The following is a 23,782-nucleotide window of genomic DNA, read 5'->3' as shown; positions in this document are numbered from 1 at the left end:
AAACGTTCGCCCGTTCACGCACACATTCACACACCGACGGGGGGGGGGGGGGGGGGGGTGTCATCCGTGCAGGGCGACCAGCCCTGGTCAGGAGCAGTCAGGGCGGGGTGAGGGCGTCTCGCTCAGGGACACCTCCACACTCTGGCTAGGAGGAGGAGGAGCCGGGGATTGAACCAGCGACCTTCCGGTTACCAGCCTAACCCCCCGCTCTTCCTCCTGAGCCACACTCCGCCCCCCCGAGTCACTGCTGAGGTACTAGGTGGAGCTGCCGGTGAGGCTACCAGAGCCAGGGCTGAGCAGACTGCAGCTCTGTGCGAGTTGACTGAAGGTGGACGTGTTCAGTGTAACACGCTGACAGGTCGCTTATCGCGATAGCAGCGCCACAGCTGTGTTCTTATGACGGGTGTTGCGAAATGACGTGAGCCGTCAGCAGAAACAGACGCTCTGATGAAAAGATACATAAATCTAAGCACTTTTTTTTGGCCTACTCTACAAATACATACACATACAAACTATGTGAAATGTGACGCACTTTTTTTTTTTTTTTTTCAGTTAAAATAAAAAGATTTAGCCAGTAGTGGGGTAAAAAAAAAAAAAAAAAAGATCATGACACTGCTTAAGGACAACGCATCCTTACATTCTTATACGGATTGGCGAGAATATTACAATATTCATATCCATCGCCACGACAACACAGGAAACGAAAGGCAATCAGTGGAAGCCATCAGCAAGAGACAGGAGCCGACAGGAGGTCATTAGGGTTCGTTTGGGTCTGTCACCGACTCACCGGTTCCATTTAGCGACGGCGTGCTACTCAATAACACCCTCATATGATCACCCATCGTCGGCCCCAAAAGATATGGCTGGTTGGTGCGTGATCCCCCCCCTCACACAATCTGGGTCGAACCAGCCCCCCCGGGGGGGGGGGGGGTGATCGGCAGGAAATTACGAAACGAGATGAAACCTCGGAGATCTCAGAGCAGCCGACTTCAATATCTGCGAATAATTTCGTTTTGTTTTTTGATTTTTGACGGAAAGTTCTTGGAGCGTGCCAGAGTGAGACGGAGAGCTAAAAGGTGAGGCAGCCGGCGGTGAGAGAGAGAGAGAGAGAGAGAGAGAGAGAGAGAGAGAGAGAGAGAGAGAGAGAGAGAGGGAGATGAAACAGGCTTGTGGTGGTAGCAACAGAAGCAGCAGGCACTGCCATGTCATCCGTGATCAAACAGTCCTGAAGGGCCTTCTGGGAAATCAGGCGGCGGCGGCGGCGGTTTCACTTCTTTAAGAAGACGTCAAGCCGAGATCAAAGCGGAGCTTACGAGCTGCCGATGCAATATGGATCCACGGAGGAGAAGAAGAAGAGCGCGCAGCCGACATCCGTTTGGATTCTTTCAAACTATTTGTCGATGTTAACTATTTATGCTGTTTTATTTACTGTAAGGCGACCCCGAGCGCCTCCTGAACGGTGGCAAACAAATACTGTTTTATTAATTATTGACGCGGCGGATGAAGCTGATGTAGCTAACGCAGCTAATTTAACTAATACAGCTAATGTAGCTAATACAGCTAATGTAGCTAATACAGCTAATGTAGCTAATGCAGCTAATGTAGCTAATACAGCTAATGTAGCTAACGCAGCTAACGCAACTAATGTCGCTAATGCAGCAAATATAGCTAATGGGAACTTATACAGCTAATGTAGCTAACACAGCGTAAGTAACTAACGCAGCTAATGTAACGAATACAGCTAATGCAACTTATGTAGCTGTGGCAGCCCATATAGCTAACGTAGCTAATGCAGCTAATGCAGCTAATGTAACGAATACAGCTTACGTGTCTAATACAGCTAATGTAGCTAATACAGCTAATGTAGCTAATGTAACTAATAAAGCCAATGTAACTAATACAGCGACTGCAGCCAATATAGCTTAAAGAGCACATACAGCTAGTGTAGCTAATGCAGCTAATATAGCTAATGGAGCATATTCAGCTAGTGTAGCTAATGAAGCTAACGGAGCTAATGGAGCACATACAGCTAGTGTAGCTAATGCAGCTAATGTAGCTAATGGAGCTAATGGAACATATACAGCTTGTGTAGCTAATGCAGCTAATGGAGCACATACAGCTAGTGTAGCTAATGCAGCTAATGTAGCTAATGGAGCTAATGGAACATATACAGCTAGTGTAGCTAATGCAGCTAATGGAGCACATACAGCTAGTGTAGCTAATGCAGCTAATGTAGCTAATGGAGCACATACAGCTAGTGTAGCTAATGAAGCTAATGTAGCTAACAGAGCTAATGGAGCACATGCAGCTAGTGTAGCTAATGAAGCTAATGTAGCTAATATAGCTAATGGAGCACATACAGCTAGTGTAGCTAATTCAGCTAATGTAGCTAATGGAGCACATAGTTAGTGTAGCTAATGCAGCTAATGTAGCTAACAGAGCTAATGGAACACATACAGCTAGTGACACTAATGCAGCTAACAGAGCTAACGGTGGCTACCTCCAGGAGGCCGGTGGTCCCGGAGAAGCCCAGCGTGAGGGACTGCGTGGTGATGAAGAAGGGCTGGGCGTCGGCCTGCTGGGAGCGGACGGGCAGGGGGTCCAGGGCCCGGGCGCTGACGCCGGCCCCCGGCAGGCGGAGCAGGGTGTCGGAGCGCAGCGTCATGGGCGAGTCGGCCATGTTGTACAGGTGGAAGACGGCCAGGCCCAGGGCGGGAAGACGGGCCATGAAGGTGGCCTGCGGAGCACAGAGAGCGGGGGGGATTACAATGGAGTCATGGTCGTCGTCATCATCATCATCATCATCAGCAGCATCTTCATCTTTGTTAATGAAGTTCATTCTTTTTTTTGATTTACAAAATGTTTCATGGGCATTAAAACAGCATCGATTTGAAGAATTGCAGCTTGCTTGACGCGTAAAAAAGTACAACATTTATAAGAAATAGTTACACAAAAATCTGGATGTGCCTCTTGATGAATGAAGATGGTGTTTGAGAAAGAGATTGGAAAAAGGAGTCCTGAGATGGCCGTGGGATTAGAAGTGCTCCATTATAGAGTTTGCCAGTTCATATTGTCAAATTCAAAAATAGGCTACTGCAGCTTCATCTCCCCCTCACAAAATGAATAACACAGCCCAAAATAAATAAATAAATAAATATATATATATATAAAGCCCCTTGGTTATGTCAATATTGTGTTGGGAGAATCGATCGCTGGCCAAGTAGAGAACATAATAACAGTGGAATCTGTTTATGCCTCTGACTATTTGGCACCTATTGCCTTCCTGCCTGTCGCTGGAAGAGGCTGCCTCGCTGTTCCTTCTCAAAAGTTTCTTCCCTGACATTCAGGAGAGTTTTCCCTGGCCCTTCAGCAGGTGTATAACCTGGCCTGTGAAGCCCTGTGTGCGACTGTAACTGGGATTAAGAACTCTGGAGTTCAGGAGCAAGAGCGGGGTTGGCTGGTAACCGGAAGGTTGCTGGTTCAATCCCCGGCTCCTCCTAGCTATAGTGTCGAGGTGTCCATGAGTGAGACGCCCTCACCCTGACTGCTCCCTGACCAGCTGGCTGTGGAACTTGCGTGGTCAACTCTGGCAATATTGTAAAGCACTTTGAGTGGCCATGCTGTGATTTATAAATGCAGTCCATTTCCCATTTACTTTTCTCCCCAAGGAAAATACAACAAAATTTCCAAACCATCCGTCATTCAAACGTTACTCATACCGGCCCCCTTCCCATGCGCCACCTCAGCCCTGCTCTGATTGGTCCCAGCGGTGGGGGGGGAGGGGGGGGGGGGGGGGCGTCTTACCTTGAATACCTCGGAGCTCATCTGGATGGGCGACGCCCACTGGGCGCTGACCTGCACGGGGAGGGTCTGCCCGTCCTCCGTGAGCACGCGCACGTGGGCGGTGTTCACCAGCACGCTGACGGCACACAGCCTCTCCTGCTCCACAGGGTTGTACAGCACCAGGTACCTGAGGGGGAGGCGGGGGGGGGGGACAGGGGGGGGAGGGGGGGAGGGGGGGGAGGGGGGGAGGGGACAGGGGGGTTACTCTTCAGACCCGGTCTTGTGGAGCCCCCGGGAACCAGACACAACTCGCCAGCTCATGGCGAGGTCTGGGTCCCCTCCCGTATAACGTTATATCTGCCCGGTTACGATATGGACCGATCAATCACGAGCGTTCATCTGATACGAGGCGGGGTGAATGAGATGACGTTGCAGAGAAGTGCTTTATTTTTTTTAAATTAAAAATATTATTATTATTTAAATTTTTATCTTCTTTCTTCCCCTTTTAATTATACTCTTTGTACTATTTGCCCTATTTGTCATGTTTTTCCTTACTGTAGAATTTACTTACTACATTTCTTTTAGTTTTCATCAGCATTACTTTAGCACTACTTTGTATTGTATTAAATCTTGTATCTCTTCCTTCACTGCTGCCGTGCTGTAACACAATAATTCCCCTCTGGGGGGTTAATAAAGTGTTATCCATCTATTTAGAGGCTTTTTCAACAACAACAACAAAGATGGCTGCCGCTGAAGTAGAACTGTCTGTTTATTTTGCTATTTCTGCTGAAATGTTTAAAAGAAATGTGTTCAGTGCTGCATCACTTATTTTGTTAATGATTTGTTGAAGACCTATCCAATTAGGTCCAGAGGGATTTTGGTCTGGGCCCGTCGGAAATCGAAAATGAACAGAGAGGTTCCAGACTAATTGCAGTTTACATTTCGTCTGGCAATGCCAGGCTAGGTGATATCTCTCATATGATCTTCAATATAGTCATCCGGTAAATAAATGGTCCTATATAGCGCTTATCCGAAGAGCTTCACAGTGTTGTCTGACATTCACCCATTCACACACACATTCACACACCGACGGCGGAGTCAACCGCGCAGGGCGACAGCCAGCTGGTCAGGAGCAATTAGGGTGAGAGGCGTCTCGCTCAGGGACACGACACTCAGCTAGGAGGAGCCGGGGATCAAACCAGCAATCTTGCGGTTACCAGCCAACCCGCTCTACTTCCTGAGCTAACGCCGCCTCATGTATGCCATATTGTGCGGGTTAATAGAGTAGGACGAACATTAAGAGAAGACGGGTGCAAGAAGGTGTAAAATCCTGTTAAAGTCTCCAGAGTTGTGGTCGTTTTTAGCAGCAGTCCTTGTTTGTAGCCGTAGTGGCATTTATAGAAGCATTAGAAATACGTAGCTATTGTGGTCGTTCTTTGTAGTCCCGTTAGTGTTATCTTGTAGTAGTCTTTATGGCAGTCGTTATTCAGGAAATTAGTTAAAACGGTACACAGTCGTTTTCAGGCACTTTATGTTGCCATCGTGCTGCCATGAGAACCACCAGCTGTGGGTGGAGCTGCAGGTACTAGGAATGTGAATAACTCAAATTTTTCATGGTTGAATAATCAGTGGGTGGTATGAACGAATAATCGATTATTCGATGTGTGCCGACATTCACAAAGGCAGCCATGGATCATCGCCAAGAAATCACTTAATATCTTAAACGCAAAAAAAAAACTAACTTTAACAGTGATCAGTGTTTGTGTTGTATGCATATATATTAATATTTATGCTTGTGTATATTGTTTTTCTGTACATGATTAATAATAATAAAAAATATATATAATAATAAAAAAAGAATAATAGTGCTACAGAACCAACATTAGTTCCGTCCGTTAATTCTTGTTTAATTGAATGGGAAAAAATCTTAACGGTCCAAATGTTAAAAATCGACTTTGACCCTCAGGAACGAATAGTCGAATAATCGAATATTCGGACCCATCCCTGGCAGGTACCTGGGTCCGGTGGAGTCCAGCTCGATGAGGGTCTTCTGGGGCAGAGAGTCCTGGGTGGCGCGGCGGTCGTCCTGCAGACAGACCAACGAGCGTTAGTCTCAATACGACACGTCTTTCAACACGTCACCCCTGCCTTAAACCCGCCGTCGTAGTGAGGCGGCCGGGGAACAAGGGCCTGTTGATCAAGGGCAAGGGAACCAAGGGCCTGTTGATCAAGGGCAAGGGAACCAAGGGCCCCGGGCATCAAGGGGCCGGGGCTGAGGGGCCGGGCACCAAGGGGCCAGTGATCAAGGGGCGTTGATCAAGGGGCCGGGCACCAAGGGAACCGAGAAGAACCAAGGGCACCGTGGCACCAAGAGGGAACGCGTGTGCGCACGCGCAGTGTTTCATGTGACTTTCCTCTCTCTCGCGTGGCAGTGGAAATGGGAGCGAGTGAGTTGTTCTGTACGGCGGAATGGAATAAAGTGGTTAAACATAATACAAACGCAGTGTTTACTGCGTCTAACATTGGTGGCAGAGGACGGTCGCTAGGTACAAAGTTCAGCCGAAGTTTGACGAGACCCGGCCGTACCAACAAGGTTGGGAAAAACGGGCCCATGGCACCCGGGGGACGGGGACGACGGGCGCCGAGAACCAAGGGCCCCCGGAAGGGAGAGTTAACCCAACATGTACGTCGTGTAGGGTTAGGGTTAGAGGTAACCGGAGCCATCAGGGGGAAAGTAAACCGGGTGAAACCCCGGGGGAGAGCATCCGCACACACAAAAGCCTGTGTGTGAAAGCACCCGGGACCCGCCCACCTCTCAGCAAGACGGCGCTCGGTTTGATTCTCACACGAAATAAGAGAAGCGAAAACTCATCCGAGACAAGGGCCGGCAGTGCTTGAACCCGAGAGCAGAGAGCATCTCTCACACACCTCGTCCCTGACAGACACTACTGAGGGGGTAGGAGGCTTACCGTCTCCAGGAAGGGCTCCGTCTGGTAGAAGCGATAGAACTCCTTGTTCTTCATCACCAGGAAGTGCGCGGCGTTGATAATCACGCGCTTCAGACCGATGAGAGATCGCAGCAGCCTGCAGGAGAGAGGGAGAGGGAGAGGGAGAGAAAGAGAAAGAGAGAGAGAAAGAGAGAGAGAGAGAGAAAGAAAAAGAGAGAGAGAGAGAGTCAGGAGCAGCACCGAGATCCTTTTCGCTTTCATACTTTCATACTTTATCCCTTGCCCGTGGGCACTAACATCAATCCGTCTCACCAACCAGAACCAACCAGCCCCCATCCTCTCCCCTCGCGCTCTCCCCACACCAGCCCCGTCTTCTCTTCCCAGCCTCGCCGTCTTCCCCTCCAGCCCCTGTATAGCTATGCATGCATGTCTTCATGTGTGTATACCTCATGGATATTTCTACATAGTTGCATGGCTACTGCACATGTAACCATGTACTTGTACTGAAAATGTGCACTTTTATCAACGACTCTTTTTGTGCAGATGCATTGAAATGTATCTCTGACCTGGAGCTGGAGGTAATGGGAGGATAGAGCAGTCACAACAGCAACAATCCCTGACCCAGCCCACGGGGATCGAGACAGGAACCTTCTACTTACTACCCTCAGGTGTTTAGCATTGTGTAGAGTCTTATCCTAGCTGTCCTTGTTGTATACAGGGAATGGGCTGACCTCGCTATTGTTAATGCTTGGCACTTATTTCCACGGACATCCTTACTGTACCGACAGCGACATATTGTTTCTCTCCCTCTGAAAAATGTACTTATTATAAGTTGCTTTGGATAAAAGCGTCTGCTAAAGGGGCGGCATGTGGCTCAGGAGGTAGAGTCGGGTCGGCTGACAACCGGAAGGTTGCTGGTCGCACTAGCGAGGTGTCCCTGAGCGAGACGCCCTCACCCTGACTGCTCCCGACGAGCTGTGCTGTCGCCCTGTGTGGTCGACTCCGCCGTCGGTGTGTGTGAACGTGTGCATGAACGGGTGAAGCAGTGAGGCAGTGTTGTCAAAGTGCTTTGAGTGGGCCACGGGTTAAATCAGCGCTGTATACACGCAGTCCATAAAAACGCCCCCTGAACGTCGACGTTAAAGCGTCACCTGGCTCCGTAGTCCACCACCACGTTCTCCTTGGCCGTGCCGGTGATGGCGTCGTGGTGCTGGAAGAGGGCGACGGTGCGCCGGGCGTCCACCAGCAGGGCGTAGTCCGCCACCGGGTAGCGGCCCTCCATGGCCGCGTGGCGGGCGTGGCCCAGCGCCAGGCTGTACAGGATCTCTGCGCCCCTGGAGGTCGGAGGTCAGAGACGCCGATCAGGTCCCCGGTTCACTTGAACGTGACCCCCCCCCCCCCCCCCCCCCAATAGACTGTCTGTGACCAAAGGGGTCCTTGCCCCTCCCAGTGAGGTGCCGTTCATTTGGTGCTCCTTTTTATCGTTTTCGTTATATCGTTATTTTGTCAAGCTGGGAAGCTAGGCTTACCCTTTGTTTTTCATTTTAATTAGAAAATACTATTTTTGTTTAAGGCAAGTCTTTTATGTTTGTTGCTTTGGCCCAGGGCCACCCTGATGGATAGCTTATTTTGGAATTTATATTATTTTTCTTTAAATAAATCTTTTTATTAACTCCCCCTAGACCAGAGGTTCGCAACACTGAAGCGAACTGAAGTCCTGCATTGGGTACTCGTCCAAACTGGTCTAAACTTTCACCCCCCCCCCTCCACAACGCACCGCTGCCTGCGATCGGTCCACAGTAACGACGCTACGGGCTCGTGATAATGGCTCATCTCGCTGCGACTCGTGTCATTACACCGGCCGCCCTGCTAATCACAGGAACGATATTGTGTCCGGTCACCGTGTCGGACAGGAGCCCGACGACTGGCCCTGGGAGCACGTCTGCAAACACGTCAATTCCTATTAAGTCTGAGCCTTCCCCACGCTCTGCTGCGGAGGGGATGAGGCGCCATTAAATGCTCATTCCATCACTGCACCACCTCCAGCTACAATTAATTATTATTTGTTGATTAAACTGTGATGAATATTTGTTATTGCTCTACTCGAGTCTATTATACGTCAGACATAATGGCATTCAGTTATTCAAGTTATTAAGCCTCGGGGGATGTCGAACTTTGTCTGATTAGCATACACAGAAAAATCGCACACTCTGTTATAATGACAACAAGTGACGACAAGAGGCGGGACAGCTCCGACGGAAGTCACGGCTTTCACGACGCCGTTGGGCCCCATGCCTACCTGAGGTGAGACTCCAGCACGCGGTCCAGGCTCTTGTAGAAGGGCCGGGAGGTGAAGTAGCCGGTCCAGTAGTGGTCCTCGCGGTCGGCGTAGGCGAAGAAGTCCCCGCTGAGCACCGGGTAGTCCGCGGGCCGCGCCCCCTGGGCCACGCCCCCCGCCTTGTACACCGCCGAGAAGTACTCCGACAGGGTCCCGAACTGGGCCTGGTGGGAGGGGGAGACCCAGAATATATGTGTGAGGGAGGGAGTGGGTGGGTGGGTGGGTGGGTGGGTGGGTGAGACCGAAAAAGACAAGAGAGAAAGAGAGACTAAGGCAGATAGAGAGAGAGAGAGAGAGAGACAGTGAGTGAGTGTCACACAGGCAGACCGAGAGAGAGACACAGACAGACCGACAGACAGACAGACCGACCGAGAGAGAGACAGACGGACGATAAAATAGAGGTCGAGAAAGAGAGAAGGCCAGAGTAAGACGGAATAAAGTAAGAGTGACGAGCGAGACAAACAAAACGTTTGAGTGTTTTAACCTTTCCCATCAGAAGATGTCATACCTCCCTCTTTACTTAAGACGGAGATTCATTAAAGTGGAAGAGCCGTCGTTAAGCTAACACGACGGGTGGGCTTGACTTACGGCCCTGGTACAGTACAGAGTGCCTTACACACTGTGTGTTTAGAAGCAAAGAGCCTTTCACCTTCTCCTTTCTCCTCCACACACACACACCATGGTTTGTTAGGGCGACGTCTCACGCAGGCCCACAAAAACATATTCATGTTGTAACTCGATCAAATAAAGAGGGTCCTTTATTAATCCCAGACGGCGAGACCACTGGGAAGTGAAAGGGTCCGTCATGAGCCAGCTGCATCCCATCCAGAGCCCTAGAGGCGCCCAGCGTGGACAACGGGACGGTTTGTGTCTTCATTACTAGGGGGTCGGGACAAGATATCTATACGCCGATACATCGTCGCCCTCCTTCGTGCGATACGAGAATCGATACGCAAATATCGATATTTCAACGAATAAAATAGGGTTGGTAAAAAAATAGGTGGTGCTCAACACACGAATGAGGGAAACTTGAACGGAAGTCAACTAGCCAAAGACGAGTAATGGGAAAAACTCTGTTTGGACCACGAATAAAGACAAGAGATCCAGCACTTAACCTTTTCACAGTCATTTTGTATTCATAGTTAGACACATCGTGATGCATCGTTATAGGGTTGTCTATAAATATATTGCAGGATCGCTGTATCGCGATGTTACCGGTATGGCGGGCCATGCCATCACGGCGGTTCATATCGTACCGTGAGGTACCCTGCGATTCCCCAGCCCTGTTCGTTACCTTGACGTGCATCTGGGGGTGGGCGTTCATGTAATCGAAGAGGCGCTGGTAGTTGGAGAACTGCTGGTCCCACTCCAGAGCCATGTCGTAGCGGAAGTCGTCGCCCAGGGGAACCAGCAGCACTTTGCTGCGGAACAGCTTGGACTTCTTACGGTACTGGTCCAAAAGCAGGTTGGCTCTGTTGTGTGGGTTGGACAAGAGGGCGAGGGAGAGAGGGAGAGAGGAGAGAGAGAGAGAGAGAGAGAGAGAGAGAGAGAGAGAGAGAGAGAGAGAGAGAGAGCAGAAGTTACCAGGCGGCGGTGCTTTTTTAACTCAGAGGCTTACATTTACATTTAGGGAATTCAGCAGACGCTTTTATCCAAAGCAACTTACAATAACTACATTTGTCAGAAGAAAGAGAAACAACAATTATATCTCTGTGGGTTCAGTAAGGATGTTCATGGAAACAAGTGCCAAGCACTTACAAATCGCTAGGTTGACCCATTCCTCGTACACAACAAAGATAGCGAGGATAAGACGCTACACAATGCTAAGTACCATTTTGAAGGGCAAGGGGCGTACCACATACATTAACTGCGTACGTTAAGTGCCAGGGCGTACCACATACATTAGGTGCGTACGTTAAGTGCCAGGGCGTACCACATACAATAAGTGCGTACGTTAAGTGCCTGGCCTGCCACGCCGTGCAGGGTGACCTCCGATGGGAGACGGACTCAAGTGAACCGTGGGGAGAGAGAAGGACATCCACAGCCTCTGAGGAGCGCACGCTAGGGCCCGCGCAACACGCCGGAGTCATTATGTGGTTATCTGAATCAACTTAGCACATGACAACTGGGTCATCGTGGGAATGTGCAAGCCCCCCCTCTGAGGGAAAGTGAGTAACAGCAGAACAAACACTGCATCTCCTCTAGGGCCATCTGGGTACATGGCAAGCACGCAGGCACGCACAGACACAGGCACACACACGCACACGCACACACACGCACACGCACACACACACACACACACACACACACACACACACACACACACACACTTCTGATCTGGCAGTCCTACTAAGTTATAGCAGAACTTCTGGTTGAGCAGTCCTACTATGTTACAGCAGAACCTCTGATCCAGCAGTCCTACTGTGTTACAGCAGAACTTCTGATCTAATACTGATGTTATAGCAGCACTTCGTGGGGAAGACAGCACAGAGTCTGGGCTTCCTCCAAAATAAATAAAAAAAAACCTGCACATCAATAACCCTGCAGAAAAAAGAGACCCGCACCTTAATAAAACATGGTCAACATTCACCACCTTACATTCTCATAGTGAAGGACGCTTCAGTCACACCTGGACTCATTTCTCCAATAGTTGGGCAGCTTCCTGGACGTGGTCCACAGCAGATGCAATAGCTCAGTCCTCACAACAGTCTGTGAATCTTTCCAGGTCAAGAATGACTTTGAATACTTTGGTCCCGAGAGGACTCCCGGCAGCTCGCACATGTTTCTGTATCAGCCCATCTGGTAGGAAGCGGGCCTCGAGCAAAAACACATTCAGCAGAAAGTGAGGAAAGTTTTGCTTCCCGTATCTGGGAGGCCCCCGATGTGTTCATTTTGTTTTGGTCCCCTGCTGTTCTAGTAACGGTTAACAGCGTGACGTGTGCTCTGGCAGGCCCTCCGACTCTCAAGTGTCCACACGCTTCAAAACACTTCAGCCGACACAACGCGTTGGACCACAAGTACTTCAGTCATTCAACGGTCGGAACAACTCCAGCAAAGTGTTGATCAATTTGTCCTTGATGAAGTGCTCGGCCACTTGAGAGTTCCCTTCGCCGCGCTCAACCGTTCTTTTGGTTTTTAGCTCTTCTGTATTAATATTTTTTATACAAAAGTAATAATATTTAATACTTTTGCAGAGAAAAGACTTTTCATGGCGATTCATCCATTGTGTTAAAAGGTCACGGTGCCACGGCAGGCAATCAGACGAAACCACGGGAGGGAGACAGCTAGGTGACGTGGATCAGAAATGGCTTCGCAGTATTGTGAGGTTTCCGTGAATTAAGTACTTCATTCAACCGAAGCGTACGTGCTGTGTGTGTGTGTGTGTGTGTGTGTGTGTGTGTGTGTGTGTGTGTGTGTGTGTGTGTGGTGTGTGTGTGTGTGTGTACGTGCGGTGTGTGTGTGTGTGTGTGTGTGTGTGTGTGTGTGTGTGTGTGTGTGTGTACATGCGGTGTGTGTGTGTGTGTGTGTGTGTGTGTGTGTGTGTGTGTGTGTGTGTGTGTGTGTACGTGCGGTGTGTGTGTGTGTACGTGTGTGTGTGTGTGTGCGTGCGTGCGTGCGTGCGTGCGTGCGTGCGTGCGTGCGTGCGTGCGTGCGTGCGTGCGTGTGTGTGTGTGGCGCCACAGATAGAGCCAGACATATTTAGCATACATGCGCAGATAAAGCTGAACACAGACTAGGTCAACCTAGGGCATTGACGTCACATCTCCAAGATATCTTACGTGATAGGAAACGCTGCAAGAACAACAGCAATTTCCGCCTACGAGGGCTCAGCTAGTTAGTCAGACTTCTTCAATATCGCAGGATCACATCTGTTTCACTCTGCCGATCGATGCCCCTTCATACTCGCTGAAAGCCAAAGATCTGCACTAGGGGGGGGGGGGAGGGGCTCTCAGTCTACGATGAACAAGACGCACTGCAGCCTGCCGACTAAAAAAAAACGGACCGAACCACGACGTTAAAAGACGACCAGAAACCGACGCGGCGGTAGGCTCTTCTCGCATTGCGATATCTTTTCGCTTTACTTCCAAACAGATTTTTTTTTTGTTTGCCAAGAGCGACGTAAGCACGCGCATGCCTTCACTCTGATCGGCTGGAGTAGCAGTTCTTTCGACAACCTGAATCCGTCAGGGAGGGCGGTCTCCCCCCCGACAAGTGCTGCTTGCTAGCTACGGCGCACACGTCGTCCCCCCCCAACAGAAGCCCCCCCCCCCCCCCCCGGCTCACCTCTCCTCTACGTTGGCCTCCACCACGGCCTTGGGGGGCACCTTCCAGGGGCAGTTGACTCGCCCTCCCGGCAGACGCTTGAAGTCGAACTGGCAGCACACCTTGGGGTCTGGCCCGCAGGTGTGCGGCACGTCGTAGCTGTAGAAGGGCATCATGTGGCAGAAGATGTCCGAGTCTGACGATTTATCTGCGAGGGGGGGAGGAGGAGGAGAAGAAGAAGAAGAAGAAGAAGAAGAAGAAGAAGAAGAAGAAGAAAGAAAGAAAGTGGAAAATAAATAAAAAAGAACATTGAAGTGATTTGAAGTGTTTGTTGTGGCTCGGAGAATCAGCTTGGCTCGAAACTCATCTGCCGAGTGACGGGGGTAATCGCGGGGATGCGAAGAAGCGGGAACAAGAGCACGAGCCATGTAGTTGGAAACCTGTGCATGCAATGGATAGTCAACAGTATGCATTGTTACTCCCATGCCTTAGGGGGCGCTCTACGGCACCGGATAAGGGTAGCTTGTAGCATTTGTTCTGGTGCTCGTAAACCAGAGACAAAGACGGATATCAACGTCTCAACCTGCGTTCTTGGGTCACTCCGTTGCCAAGACGTTATCCTAATGTTATGTAACAAACATAATAGAAACGTCCGAAATGCGGCATGTCCTCCGACGCGTCCGTGTCTTTCTGGAAGGACTCAAAGGCGCTTGGCCCGGTTCTGCGTCGGCCAGAACGCACCGCGTTGCAGAAGGGAATGCAATGACTCACCGTTAGGAAGGCAGAGCACAATCGACACCCAATACCTTGACCAGTAAGCAATTAACCCCAGCAAGCGGACTAATGAGTTGTTTTAAACCACCCCCCCCCCCCCCCCCCGAAAACTAATTCCATTGCTTCTCCTTTCTTTCATGTTTGTACAAGTGATCGGTTTGCAATTTGGCTCTCCCACAGTTCGGTCGGGACGCCCCGGATTTAACAGAAACAAAGTAAGAAAATGAAACGTATTTTTGAATTACTCATTGACTTTTTAACTCGAGGTCAATGGTTGTGCGTCGTGTTTGTACAACTGTTCTGTTGTACAAACGGCAATTTGGCTCTCACACAGTTCAGTGTGAGACGCCTGGGTCTAAACGGAGACAAAATAGACTAAATAAGAAAATTTCACTTTTCGAATTGCTCATTTCACTTTTTAACTCAAGGTCGAAGGCAAGAACCAATTCCCAGTTTCCAGTTAACAGCCTGTGGGGAGAAGCGACATGACAGCTCACTTGCTCCCGTACACCCTAATGCTCAGGGTAACATGGGACGTGCGGAAAACACCTGACAGTCCCTGGTAAAAAAAAAAAAAAAAAAAAAAAAAAGGCCATCCGTGATGATGACACAGAGTGACACCGGCTTTCAGAGGTAAAGTAGTTCTAATGACAGCGCTGAGGAAGTAGATGTCGGAGTGAGGTTTAAACAGCAGTTTATGACCGGGGTAATCGTGGCAGCTGAGGAGTGATATGGCTTTGGAGCTCCCTGGAGCCGTCTCCAGTGTAGGAGTCCCTGCATTTAATTAAAAGGGGGGGGCGGGGGCCGAGAGAGACAGGAGGCAGAACAGGAGGAACGGACAGGATCCGGGCCGGGCATCCGTGACTTTTGAGCGTGTCACTGGGTTTATCATTTTACAATGGCGCTATGAATATTGGCACACTAAATCCATGCCACTTGGCGCGTCGTACTCGATGCCACAAGACAAGTGTTACTGAACTGTGGCTGGGAAAAGTGTTCCGAGGCAGGTTGGCATGAATGTCATCAACAATGCAATCAATTCAGTTTTATTTGTCTAGCCCTTAATCACAGGTCCAGTCTCAAAGGGCTTAACAGGCCATATGTTTGTGACCGCCCCCCCACCCCCGATCCTAGCCCCCCAGAGGGCAAGAAAAACCTTCCCTTTATTAGCAAGGAAGAAATCTTGAGAAGGAACGCAGAGTGGGGGATCCCTCCTTCCAGGGATGGTCAGGAGTGCAGTGGGTGCCACAATTGACATACATACACACATACTTACAGGCAAAACATTTTAAAATCGATGATTGGCTGCTCGCCGGTTAACCATAATGAATCTCCAGACATTCTTGTCAGCTTATTGTTTTTGACTTTCGAGGGCTAGGCTTAGGGCCCGGGCCGTGTCGTGTACGCCTTTCGGGAGCCACTCACCCCAGGACTGCCTCCACATGAACTCCAGGCTGCGCGTGGAGGCAAAGTGTTTCTTGATGGAGTAATGGACCCTCTGGATCAGCATGCTGGTCAGGTTGGCCTTCTTCAGCAGGTAGGCCATGGTCGCGCTGTGGCCGAACGGGTCGATGGCCCATCCCGACTGGGGCTTCACGCCTAGGTCGCAATGTAAGGCGACACGTACACAAACTGAGGACACGCGTTTTCCCTTACAGCTGCTGCTGCTGCTTAAGACGTAATCACTCAGGGAGGGACACTCTCAGATCACAACGTTACATGTTCATAATATTCCATAAGACAAAAGCTGAATTGCACAGCACAGGCTGTGAGGGGGTGTATCGCTACAGGGAGTGGTGTGAGAAAAAAACGATTGCTCCTCAGCGATACTGAAAAGCTGTACCCCATTGAAGGGACATACCCAGATTGGTCTCCAGCCACTGGTGTCCTTCGATGAGCTGGTCTAACATGGCAAAGTAATGCGCGTTGGCCTCGTCTGTCATCACCCAGCCTCCAGTAACGATCTCCAGCTGGCCCGACTTCACCAGTCTGTCAGAGGAACATTTGGACAACAATCAATTTTCAAGCCATTATGTTTGCACAGCCCTAAATCAGTTCTAATCACGGTCTCGACGGGCTGCACAGGCCCCATTTCAGGACACCCCCAGCCCTCAGTAGGGCAATAAAATATAATCCCCTAATTATCTGGGAAAAGGGTGTGGTGCCCACTGAGCCCCGCGTTAAGGAGATGACCTATTCTAGGATCATCCCCGGGTCTTAAGTCCATCTACGGATACTTGGGACAGGGGGAAAAGCAGCTTACTTGCCACTACTACGCGTTGTCTACACTGGATTCAGGATACCGTCACAGAGCTTCGAAAACACAACAACAAATTGTGAAGCGTTTTGAAAGAACTTCTACAAATTTAGAATCACCTCATTCATTCCTTAGCACCTTTGCAAACAAAGTGCTTTACCTCACAAATACAGGAACATCTTTACAGTTGCCAAATTTACAATAACAATAAACAATACAAATAATAATGATAAAGACAAATAAATGGTAACAACACCGACACTCGTTTGTGTAGACACCGAAACGGTTTGTATGGTTTATCTGTGGGCCATTTGGATATGGAGAGCAGAGGAGTGTAACGTTTAGGCCTGTCGCGATAAGCAATAAATCAATTAATCGCACAATAAATTAAAATGAGACAATAATTTTGCCGTCCGCGATAAAGAAGCTTTTCTTTTTTTTTCCTCGTGTCTCTCTCTATCAAAGAGACTGACAAGAGTTTTCACTCCGGAGCGTCGGTCTCGACAGACCCCTCTCGCTTCCTTGGCGTAATGAGGAGTTAACCCTTGAGTAGTGTCAGTCACCAGTCAGCCGCATGGTCTCTGCGTGGGGAGGCGGAGCCCTGGCATTACACAGAGTCAGAGCCCGTCTATACGCCGTCTATTTCCGCTCGTCTTCCTAGACATTCTCTGCCAGAGTGCAGCATGAGAGCCCCGTGAGGAGTACAAGCCAGAGAAAACGCTAGTTGAGATGTGGAGGAATGAAAAACAAAGATGGAATTGGTTTCAAAGCCGAACGCGACAGCTGCCGTGTGGGAGCACTTCGGGTTCAAACCGAATTAACCTGTGCGAGCCAGTATATCGCATTTGTTGTAAAACGGTAGCAACTAAACGCGCCAATACAATAAACATGCATTTGCACCTAAAGCATGATCATCCAATGCAGTTTTCCCAGCTGCGAAAAAAAAAAATGGGTCTCCGTCTTCCCAACAGTCCACAATCACTGGGGCGTTTAGTCGACAAAAAGTGCAAGTACAAACAGGACAGTGCAAATGGTGCGCACTCAGACAGTTGTAGTTCGCTTCATGTAGTTTTTATTTCAATTTTATTTATTGTTTTTGGTAGTTTTTTTATTTATTTTGGATATTTAAAATGTCTTCCAGATCCAGTGTTAAATATTCTTTATAAATAACAGTTTATTGATACTTGAAAGGTTGTACTTGCATTATTATGCCATTATCATCATATTAGTTGAAAATGATCTCAAAACGGCAATATTATTGTTTATCGCAATAATTTCTGGGACAATTTATCGCCCAGCCAAATTTGTTATCGTGACAGGCCTAGTAACGTCACATTCACACTACCTCCGTCTGTCGACTGATGGGGGCTTTTTGACGTATCCATGTTTTCCCGAGTTGTATTACAAAGACGATTTTATTGGACAGCGTATTTGTGTACATATTTGCATTACGCAATCTGATTGGCCGACGGATCTGTCGCTGCCCCGAAAAGTTGAACATTTCTAACTTTCTGACGCAGGCAACGGAGCCGACAGAACGGACGGACCCACAATGCATTTCGAGAGCGTCCCATGCGTCCCAGGCGAGGAATAGAGATGCTCCAATACCATTTTTTCCTTCCCGATACTGATAACTTGAGTATCTGTATACACCGATACAGCATCTAGCATTCTAACTACTAATAGCATGAGTTGTTGCAGAAATGCATAGTCGGTTAACTTACAGTCAATATATATATATCTTTTTTTTTTTTTACAAACGCAGCATTACACCGCACGTGTTTGCGATGTTCTTTCCCTGTGTAGTAAATGAGTTAGTCATGTGATGGTATCGGATCGGCGATACCATCACATTTGCATTTTAGGCGGTATCGGAGGAATTTGCGATACTGGTATCGGTATTGATACCAGTATCGGAAACTCTAGCGAGGACGCTTGATGGGAACCCACTTGCGCGTGGCCTCCCTCTTCGGTTTGTCCGCTCCCTCCCACCACTTGGAGAAGTAGGAGATCTCCGACCAGATGAACCTCCGGCGCGGGTCTTCCGGTAGCTTCAGCACCATGTTGTTGAGGATGTGCTGCGTCTGCTCCAGGAAGTACTTGTCAAACGTCTTGATCCAGCCTGTCACATGGGCACAAAGGGTTGGGCTTTTGATTGGCTGTTGATGGCGTGCACCGTTTTATGCAGTTGTTGTTTCTCTCGCGCTTTACTACCGACTGTGTGCAAACAGCATGTAAATCATTTCAGTGACAACAGCGGTTCAACAGACCACAGGGTGACACTAATGCAAACCAGAAGTCTTTGGCGCCAGACGAGACGTCACCTACTCTTCTCTGGTCATTTCCTAAACCCCACTTAAGTCTGGTATGACCTATCGTCGTGTGTGTGTGTGGTTGTCATTTTTGGTAACTATTTCAGTGAATCTCTAGAATGTCCCACAGTTTGGTTGGTTTCCCTGTCCTTTGTTAATAGAAGGGTTCATTAGCTGATTAATAAAGTGGATAGGGAGTGGCAGGGGGTGAGGCGGAGAAATGACACCAGCAGCGAAAGCGGACCTTCACAAAGAGCTGCTTTTTCTGACCGCGTATACAAAGGGTTGGTGCGTCTACCAAAACATAGCTCGACATTAAGCTTGCACATACGTTTGTAACTCCTGGAGGAAAAAGACACGCAGGAATTGGGGGAAATGTACGGCTAGAACACGAAAAGACAAAGTCAGCGGACTGCAGTCTGTCCGCGCTAGGTACGACTTGTGCGTGCTTTTGGACCCTATCAGAGCCTTTCCAGTCGAACCTGGAGCCCTCCCCCGTAGGGGGTATGAGCGACCGGGCGAACTCACCGGGGTCGTTGTGCGAGTGGGGGACCACGAACACCTGCAGAGGCTCCTTGTCCCACTCCTCCGGCTCGTACGTGATGTCGAAGCCCTGCTTCCACACGCCGCCGTCGGGGTTGTCGAACTTCAGCATGGAGTACACATCCAGCATCTGGAAGGGGAACGCACGTCACCCAGGGGGCCGAGCACGCTGCACACTGCTGGGTGCATTGTAAAGCGTCCTTGAGTTTGAAAGGCGCTATATAAATTGAATTTATTATTATAATTATTATTAAATACAATTTACATTTAGTGTATTAGCACTTTAATACGAAGTGACTTACAATACAAGAACATTTATCAGAAGAAAGAGAAACAACAATACGTCTCTGTCGGTACAGTAAGGATGTTCATAGAAACTTGTGCCAAGTACTTGGAATCGCTCGGTTAATTCCCCGTACACCCCGTACACAACAAAGACAGCTTTTGACTTTGACAGGAGGACTATAGGCCCCTCGATGTCTTTGAGTGCACCTGACCTTTGAGACGGCTTTGGAAAAAGAGTCTGCAGAGAAACCCTGACCGCCAGCCACCCGGCTTTTGTTCCATGTCGCGCTCGCTCACTCACTCACTCACTCACTCACCTGGAGGTCACTCCGACCGCGGTTGTCCACGGCGACCTGGCAATCCTGGGACTTGACGGCGACGAAGGAGGGCCGTCCGTCGAAGGGCAGCACCCAGGAGCCGTTGGCGCTGCGGAAGGGCAGGTGGCCGCTGGGGGACACGGCGCCCGTGTCCGTCAGCTCCATCACAGAGTCCTTGATGTGGCTGATGATCTGGTGGTTCTCCTCCAGCAGCTGCTCCAGCTGTTCTATCCGGTTCTGCAGCACGGAGATCTGACTCTGGAGTAGTGAAAATACACCCCACGTTATATATATGTATATATAGACAGTGTTACACATTGAGAGACCCTAGGTTCCCTTCTGCGGTTTGTTTAAGCAGCGTGAAATATTTATTAATAAAAGCCTTAAAACCCATGAAATTATCAAGACTATAATGCGTGCTTCCACTGATGAAAAAATGCACCACTTGCAGAGTAACAAAGTCTTAATATTTCAGCACAGTCTAATGGAAAAACTGAACTAAATAACACTGCAGTGTCTACTCAGTTAATTTCCATAATGATGGCTTACTAAAGCAGTACAATGCCTCAGAGGCTACAGTGGGAAATTAAGTGGGTGCTATTTAAGGAAACATGATTTATTCAAAATTAGGAAATCAACAACTAAGGCCAGGAGTGTTTTGCTTTGATGCAAACAGAAGGAAACCCTTCACGTCCTCCTAGTTGTGGTGTAGTTTTTGTAACCATTGGAAGAGTCACGGCTGTGCCTTATTTCATGCATCTACTTGTCCGCCCTTCCCCTGCCCAGGTATTAAGATAACCTCATCGTTCACAGCTCAAGATCTGCCGTTTATAGTCTCCACCACACACAACCCGAAACCGAAAGTAAAAAAGTTTAAAAAAGTTTTAAAAAAAAAGGGTCAAATCAAAAAAAGTGCTTCTAAAATAGCACCCCATTAGGTATCGATGCCATTACAGAGACAGCAGCACCAGACGCACTTACTCGGGGGAAGTTTCCGCCATTTTGTCGCCTGGCGGGGTCATGCTGGACCCTGTCCAGCATGAGGTAGAGCGAGAAGACCGCCACGCAGAAGATGGCGCCGCCGCACACGGTCACCTGTTTCCTCAGCTTCATCTTTCACCCCCAGACGACGCGTATGACCTGGTCCACAGCCGCTGCTTCCAGGACAACACGCGGGGGGGAAGGAAACACAAGGAGAATTCAGCACAGGGAGGCAGAAAAACCAAAATCTCTCTCTCTCTCTCTCTCTCTCTCTCTCTCTCTCTCTCTCTCTCTCTCTCTCTCTCTCTCTCTCTCTCTCTCTCTCTCTCTCTCTCTCTCTCTCTCTCTCTCTCTCTCTCTCATATGAACCACTGTTACCAAACAGTTTGGTGGCTCACCGGTGGCCCCCCCCCCCCCCCCCCCCCCCCCCGAGATCTGAGGGAACGGAGCAGCGAGCTTGTGGCGGTGGTGACAGAAAGACGGGACGGATGGCATTAGGAAATTAGGCTAGCGTTTTCTGGAAAGAGGTTCCACCTTTTAGAGTGCAGGACGGGGGGGCAGGGAGGGTGGGGCTTTAACAGGGAGCCCACTGTCTGATTAGAATGGTGGGCATGGCTGGGAGTCCATCTGAGCTCCTCTACGCTGCTTTGAATCCCAGAAGAGCGTCTTATCTTCTGGTGCGGCTGTAACCGACTCTTGCTCACTTCCAGGCAGTGTGGAGAGAGAGAGAGAGTGTGGAGAGTGTTCCTTTCGCTGAGCTCCCTGTAAAAGTTGCACCAAGGCCACCCAGGAGTGGGGATGAAAAGGCCTTTTTGTGTCAGTAGAGACATGCAAAGAATCAGTTTCTCTTTGCTTTGGCTTTGATTGCAAAAGATAGAGATAGGGGTCAACTAGGTAAATGTAATTACTGCCCACTGTTATTATTCTGCATGCAATTATTCTACATTGTTTGCAAGCTGCAAACAATGTAATTATTCTACATTGTTTGCAAGCTGCAAACAAGGTGCAATGTAATAATATGACTAACCCTATAATACAGGCACTTACTATTAGTAAGTACTAGTAACAATAAATTATATATTGATTAAATATTATATTAATAATAAATAATACAGACTGTATGTGACATATTAATATATAATATACAGTGTATATGATAAACAAGCACTTTTAAAAGCAAGCACTGTCTGTACTCATAATTCACTGAACGAAAAGTGATGTTGAATCTCTATGTAATAATATACAGTGTATACATTATATATAATTATACCCGCAATCCCTTGACAAGTGACGGTCGGGTCAGGGGGTCATTGCCAGGAGGAGCGACGGTAGAGTGAATGAACGCTTGCCGCTTGTACTTTCTTATTCGACGTGTCCCAACAGGACACACACAACCTCGCCCACAACACCCACAACCCGAGGACTGCTGCTGCTGTGCTGCTTCACTCTGCAACAACCAGACTGCAACCCTTTGGGACCGGAAGAGCTCCCACATCCCTGGAACAGGTGTTGCCCCTTCTCTCTCTCTCTCCCTCTCCCTCTCTCCATGTAAATCCTGCATAATCTTAATCCGATCCATGTTCTGCAGGCGGCCCGTGTAAGCTTCACCAAGCTAAATCGCTTCAGTTGAAACCACACATGGAGAGCAACAATGTGCAAGGTGTCAAAAAAACAGTCACCAATGCCTGTAAAAAAAAAAAAAAAAAAAAGAGGAACTGAGTTTATGGACTCTGTGCATGTGTACACATGAAAACATGCATGTCAGCTCTCCTGACAGACCCCCGACGAGCCACTGTGGCTGGGTCGTTTGCACCCAAACCAACACAAAGTAAACTATTCAACCTTTGAGCAACACTTCCCAACGAGTTACATATTAATGCGAGTCACCATAAAGAGGGTAAACTAGTGGAGAACCTCCAATACAAACCATGCCACTCGACACCCACCCGTGCTGCTGACAGCTGCCTAGATCCTCCAACACAAATCACAGTATCGTTCACCTTTCACCTGAAGGACTTGGGACCCAGACCCTCGGGACCCAGACCCTCGGGACACAGACCTCGTGGAGACAGACCACAGACCCTCAGACCCAGACCTCGGAGGACAGACCAGTCAGTCAGCTGTAGAAACAAACCCAGCGACGTGGAGCTACCTCCCCTCTCCCACCCATCACAACTCACTGGTCCTGTAACCGGGATCAACACGTCCACCCCTCCTAGGGAGCTGGTCCACACACACACACACACACACACACACACACACACACACACACACACACACACACACACACACACACACACAAACGCACAGTCCTGCACACGTCCTCCAGCCTCACACACACACACACACAGGCTGGCAGACTGACGTGACGGACAGCCGCGTAGAACACGTCCAAGAACGGAGCCAATGTCAACATTAGCATTCTGGTAGCAGCGACCACCAACTTTAGCTACGTGGCTAGCTGCCCCGTACACCTTACCTTAGCACACTTTCATCCGGGATCGCTCGTTTTGTCCTGTGGTTATCCGCTTGTGTGCACCGGGATCCGGTTGTGTGTTCGTCCCAGGTAAGGGGTGAGGTGCGTGGGGTAAAGCTACGCCATTTCAGCCCAATGGCAGGTCAGCAAATGAATTAAACATAGAGAGAGAGAGGGGGAGAGAGAGAGCCGAGGCGCTAGCTAGAGCTGAGGAGGACTGAGCAGCAAAGCCTTGTGGGAGCGGACGAGTCGGTGTGTGATTAGACTAAGGCGCGGAGAGGGTCGTTCCATTTGGTGCTATACCGGTCTGCCGCCATGAAACTTCCGGTTTCGTACTTCCTGGAAGCTGTGTACGCCGGTTGAAAGTCCACGCACGGAGTAAAAGGAATTAGAACATGACAAGAAGAAGAAAAACAACACCGTCAAGGAAAATAAATAGAGACTATTTAAAAGATCAAAATGTATAAATTATAACACATAAATATATTGGACAAAGCAATGTCCG

General features: G+C 49.1%; 1 protein-coding gene across 1 annotated transcript in view; it reads right to left on the bottom strand.

Moving 5' to 3' along the window:
* Positions 1-23,497, bottom strand: part of man2a2 (mannosidase, alpha, class 2A, member 2) — a gene marked incomplete at its 3' end in the record, with an annotated part of 43,087 nt that extends 19,590 nt beyond the window's left edge. The window contains exons 1-15 of the mRNA XM_084477182.1: positions 23,281-23,497; positions 20,802-20,977; positions 19,821-20,078; positions 19,204-19,348; positions 18,314-18,485; positions 15,968-16,095; positions 15,532-15,705; positions 13,354-13,540; positions 10,364-10,541; positions 9,031-9,233; positions 7,883-8,065; positions 6,753-6,867; positions 5,799-5,869; positions 3,805-3,970; positions 2,501-2,737 (exon numbers count right to left, since the gene is read on the bottom strand). Of these exons, the coding sequence (XP_084333308.1) occupies positions 2,501-2,737; positions 3,805-3,970; positions 5,799-5,869; positions 6,753-6,867; positions 7,883-8,065; positions 9,031-9,233; positions 10,364-10,541; positions 13,354-13,540; positions 15,532-15,705; positions 15,968-16,095; positions 18,314-18,485; positions 19,204-19,348; positions 19,821-20,078; positions 20,802-20,933 (2,349 nt within the window). The 5' untranslated portion in view covers positions 20,934-20,977; positions 23,281-23,497. The remainder of the gene's footprint in view (positions 1-2,500; positions 2,738-3,804; positions 3,971-5,798; positions 5,870-6,752; positions 6,868-7,882; positions 8,066-9,030; positions 9,234-10,363; positions 10,542-13,353; positions 13,541-15,531; positions 15,706-15,967; positions 16,096-18,313; positions 18,486-19,203; positions 19,349-19,820; positions 20,079-20,801; positions 20,978-23,280) is intronic.
* Positions 23,498-23,782: the final 285 nt, after the last annotated feature.

This window comes from Micromesistius poutassou (genome assembly GCF_964030765.1).
Source record: "Micromesistius poutassou genome assembly, chromosome: 13".
Taxonomy (NCBI): domain Eukaryota; kingdom Metazoa; phylum Chordata; class Actinopteri; order Gadiformes; family Gadidae; genus Micromesistius; species Micromesistius poutassou.
This window is presented reverse-complemented; position numbering and strand designations above follow the sequence as displayed.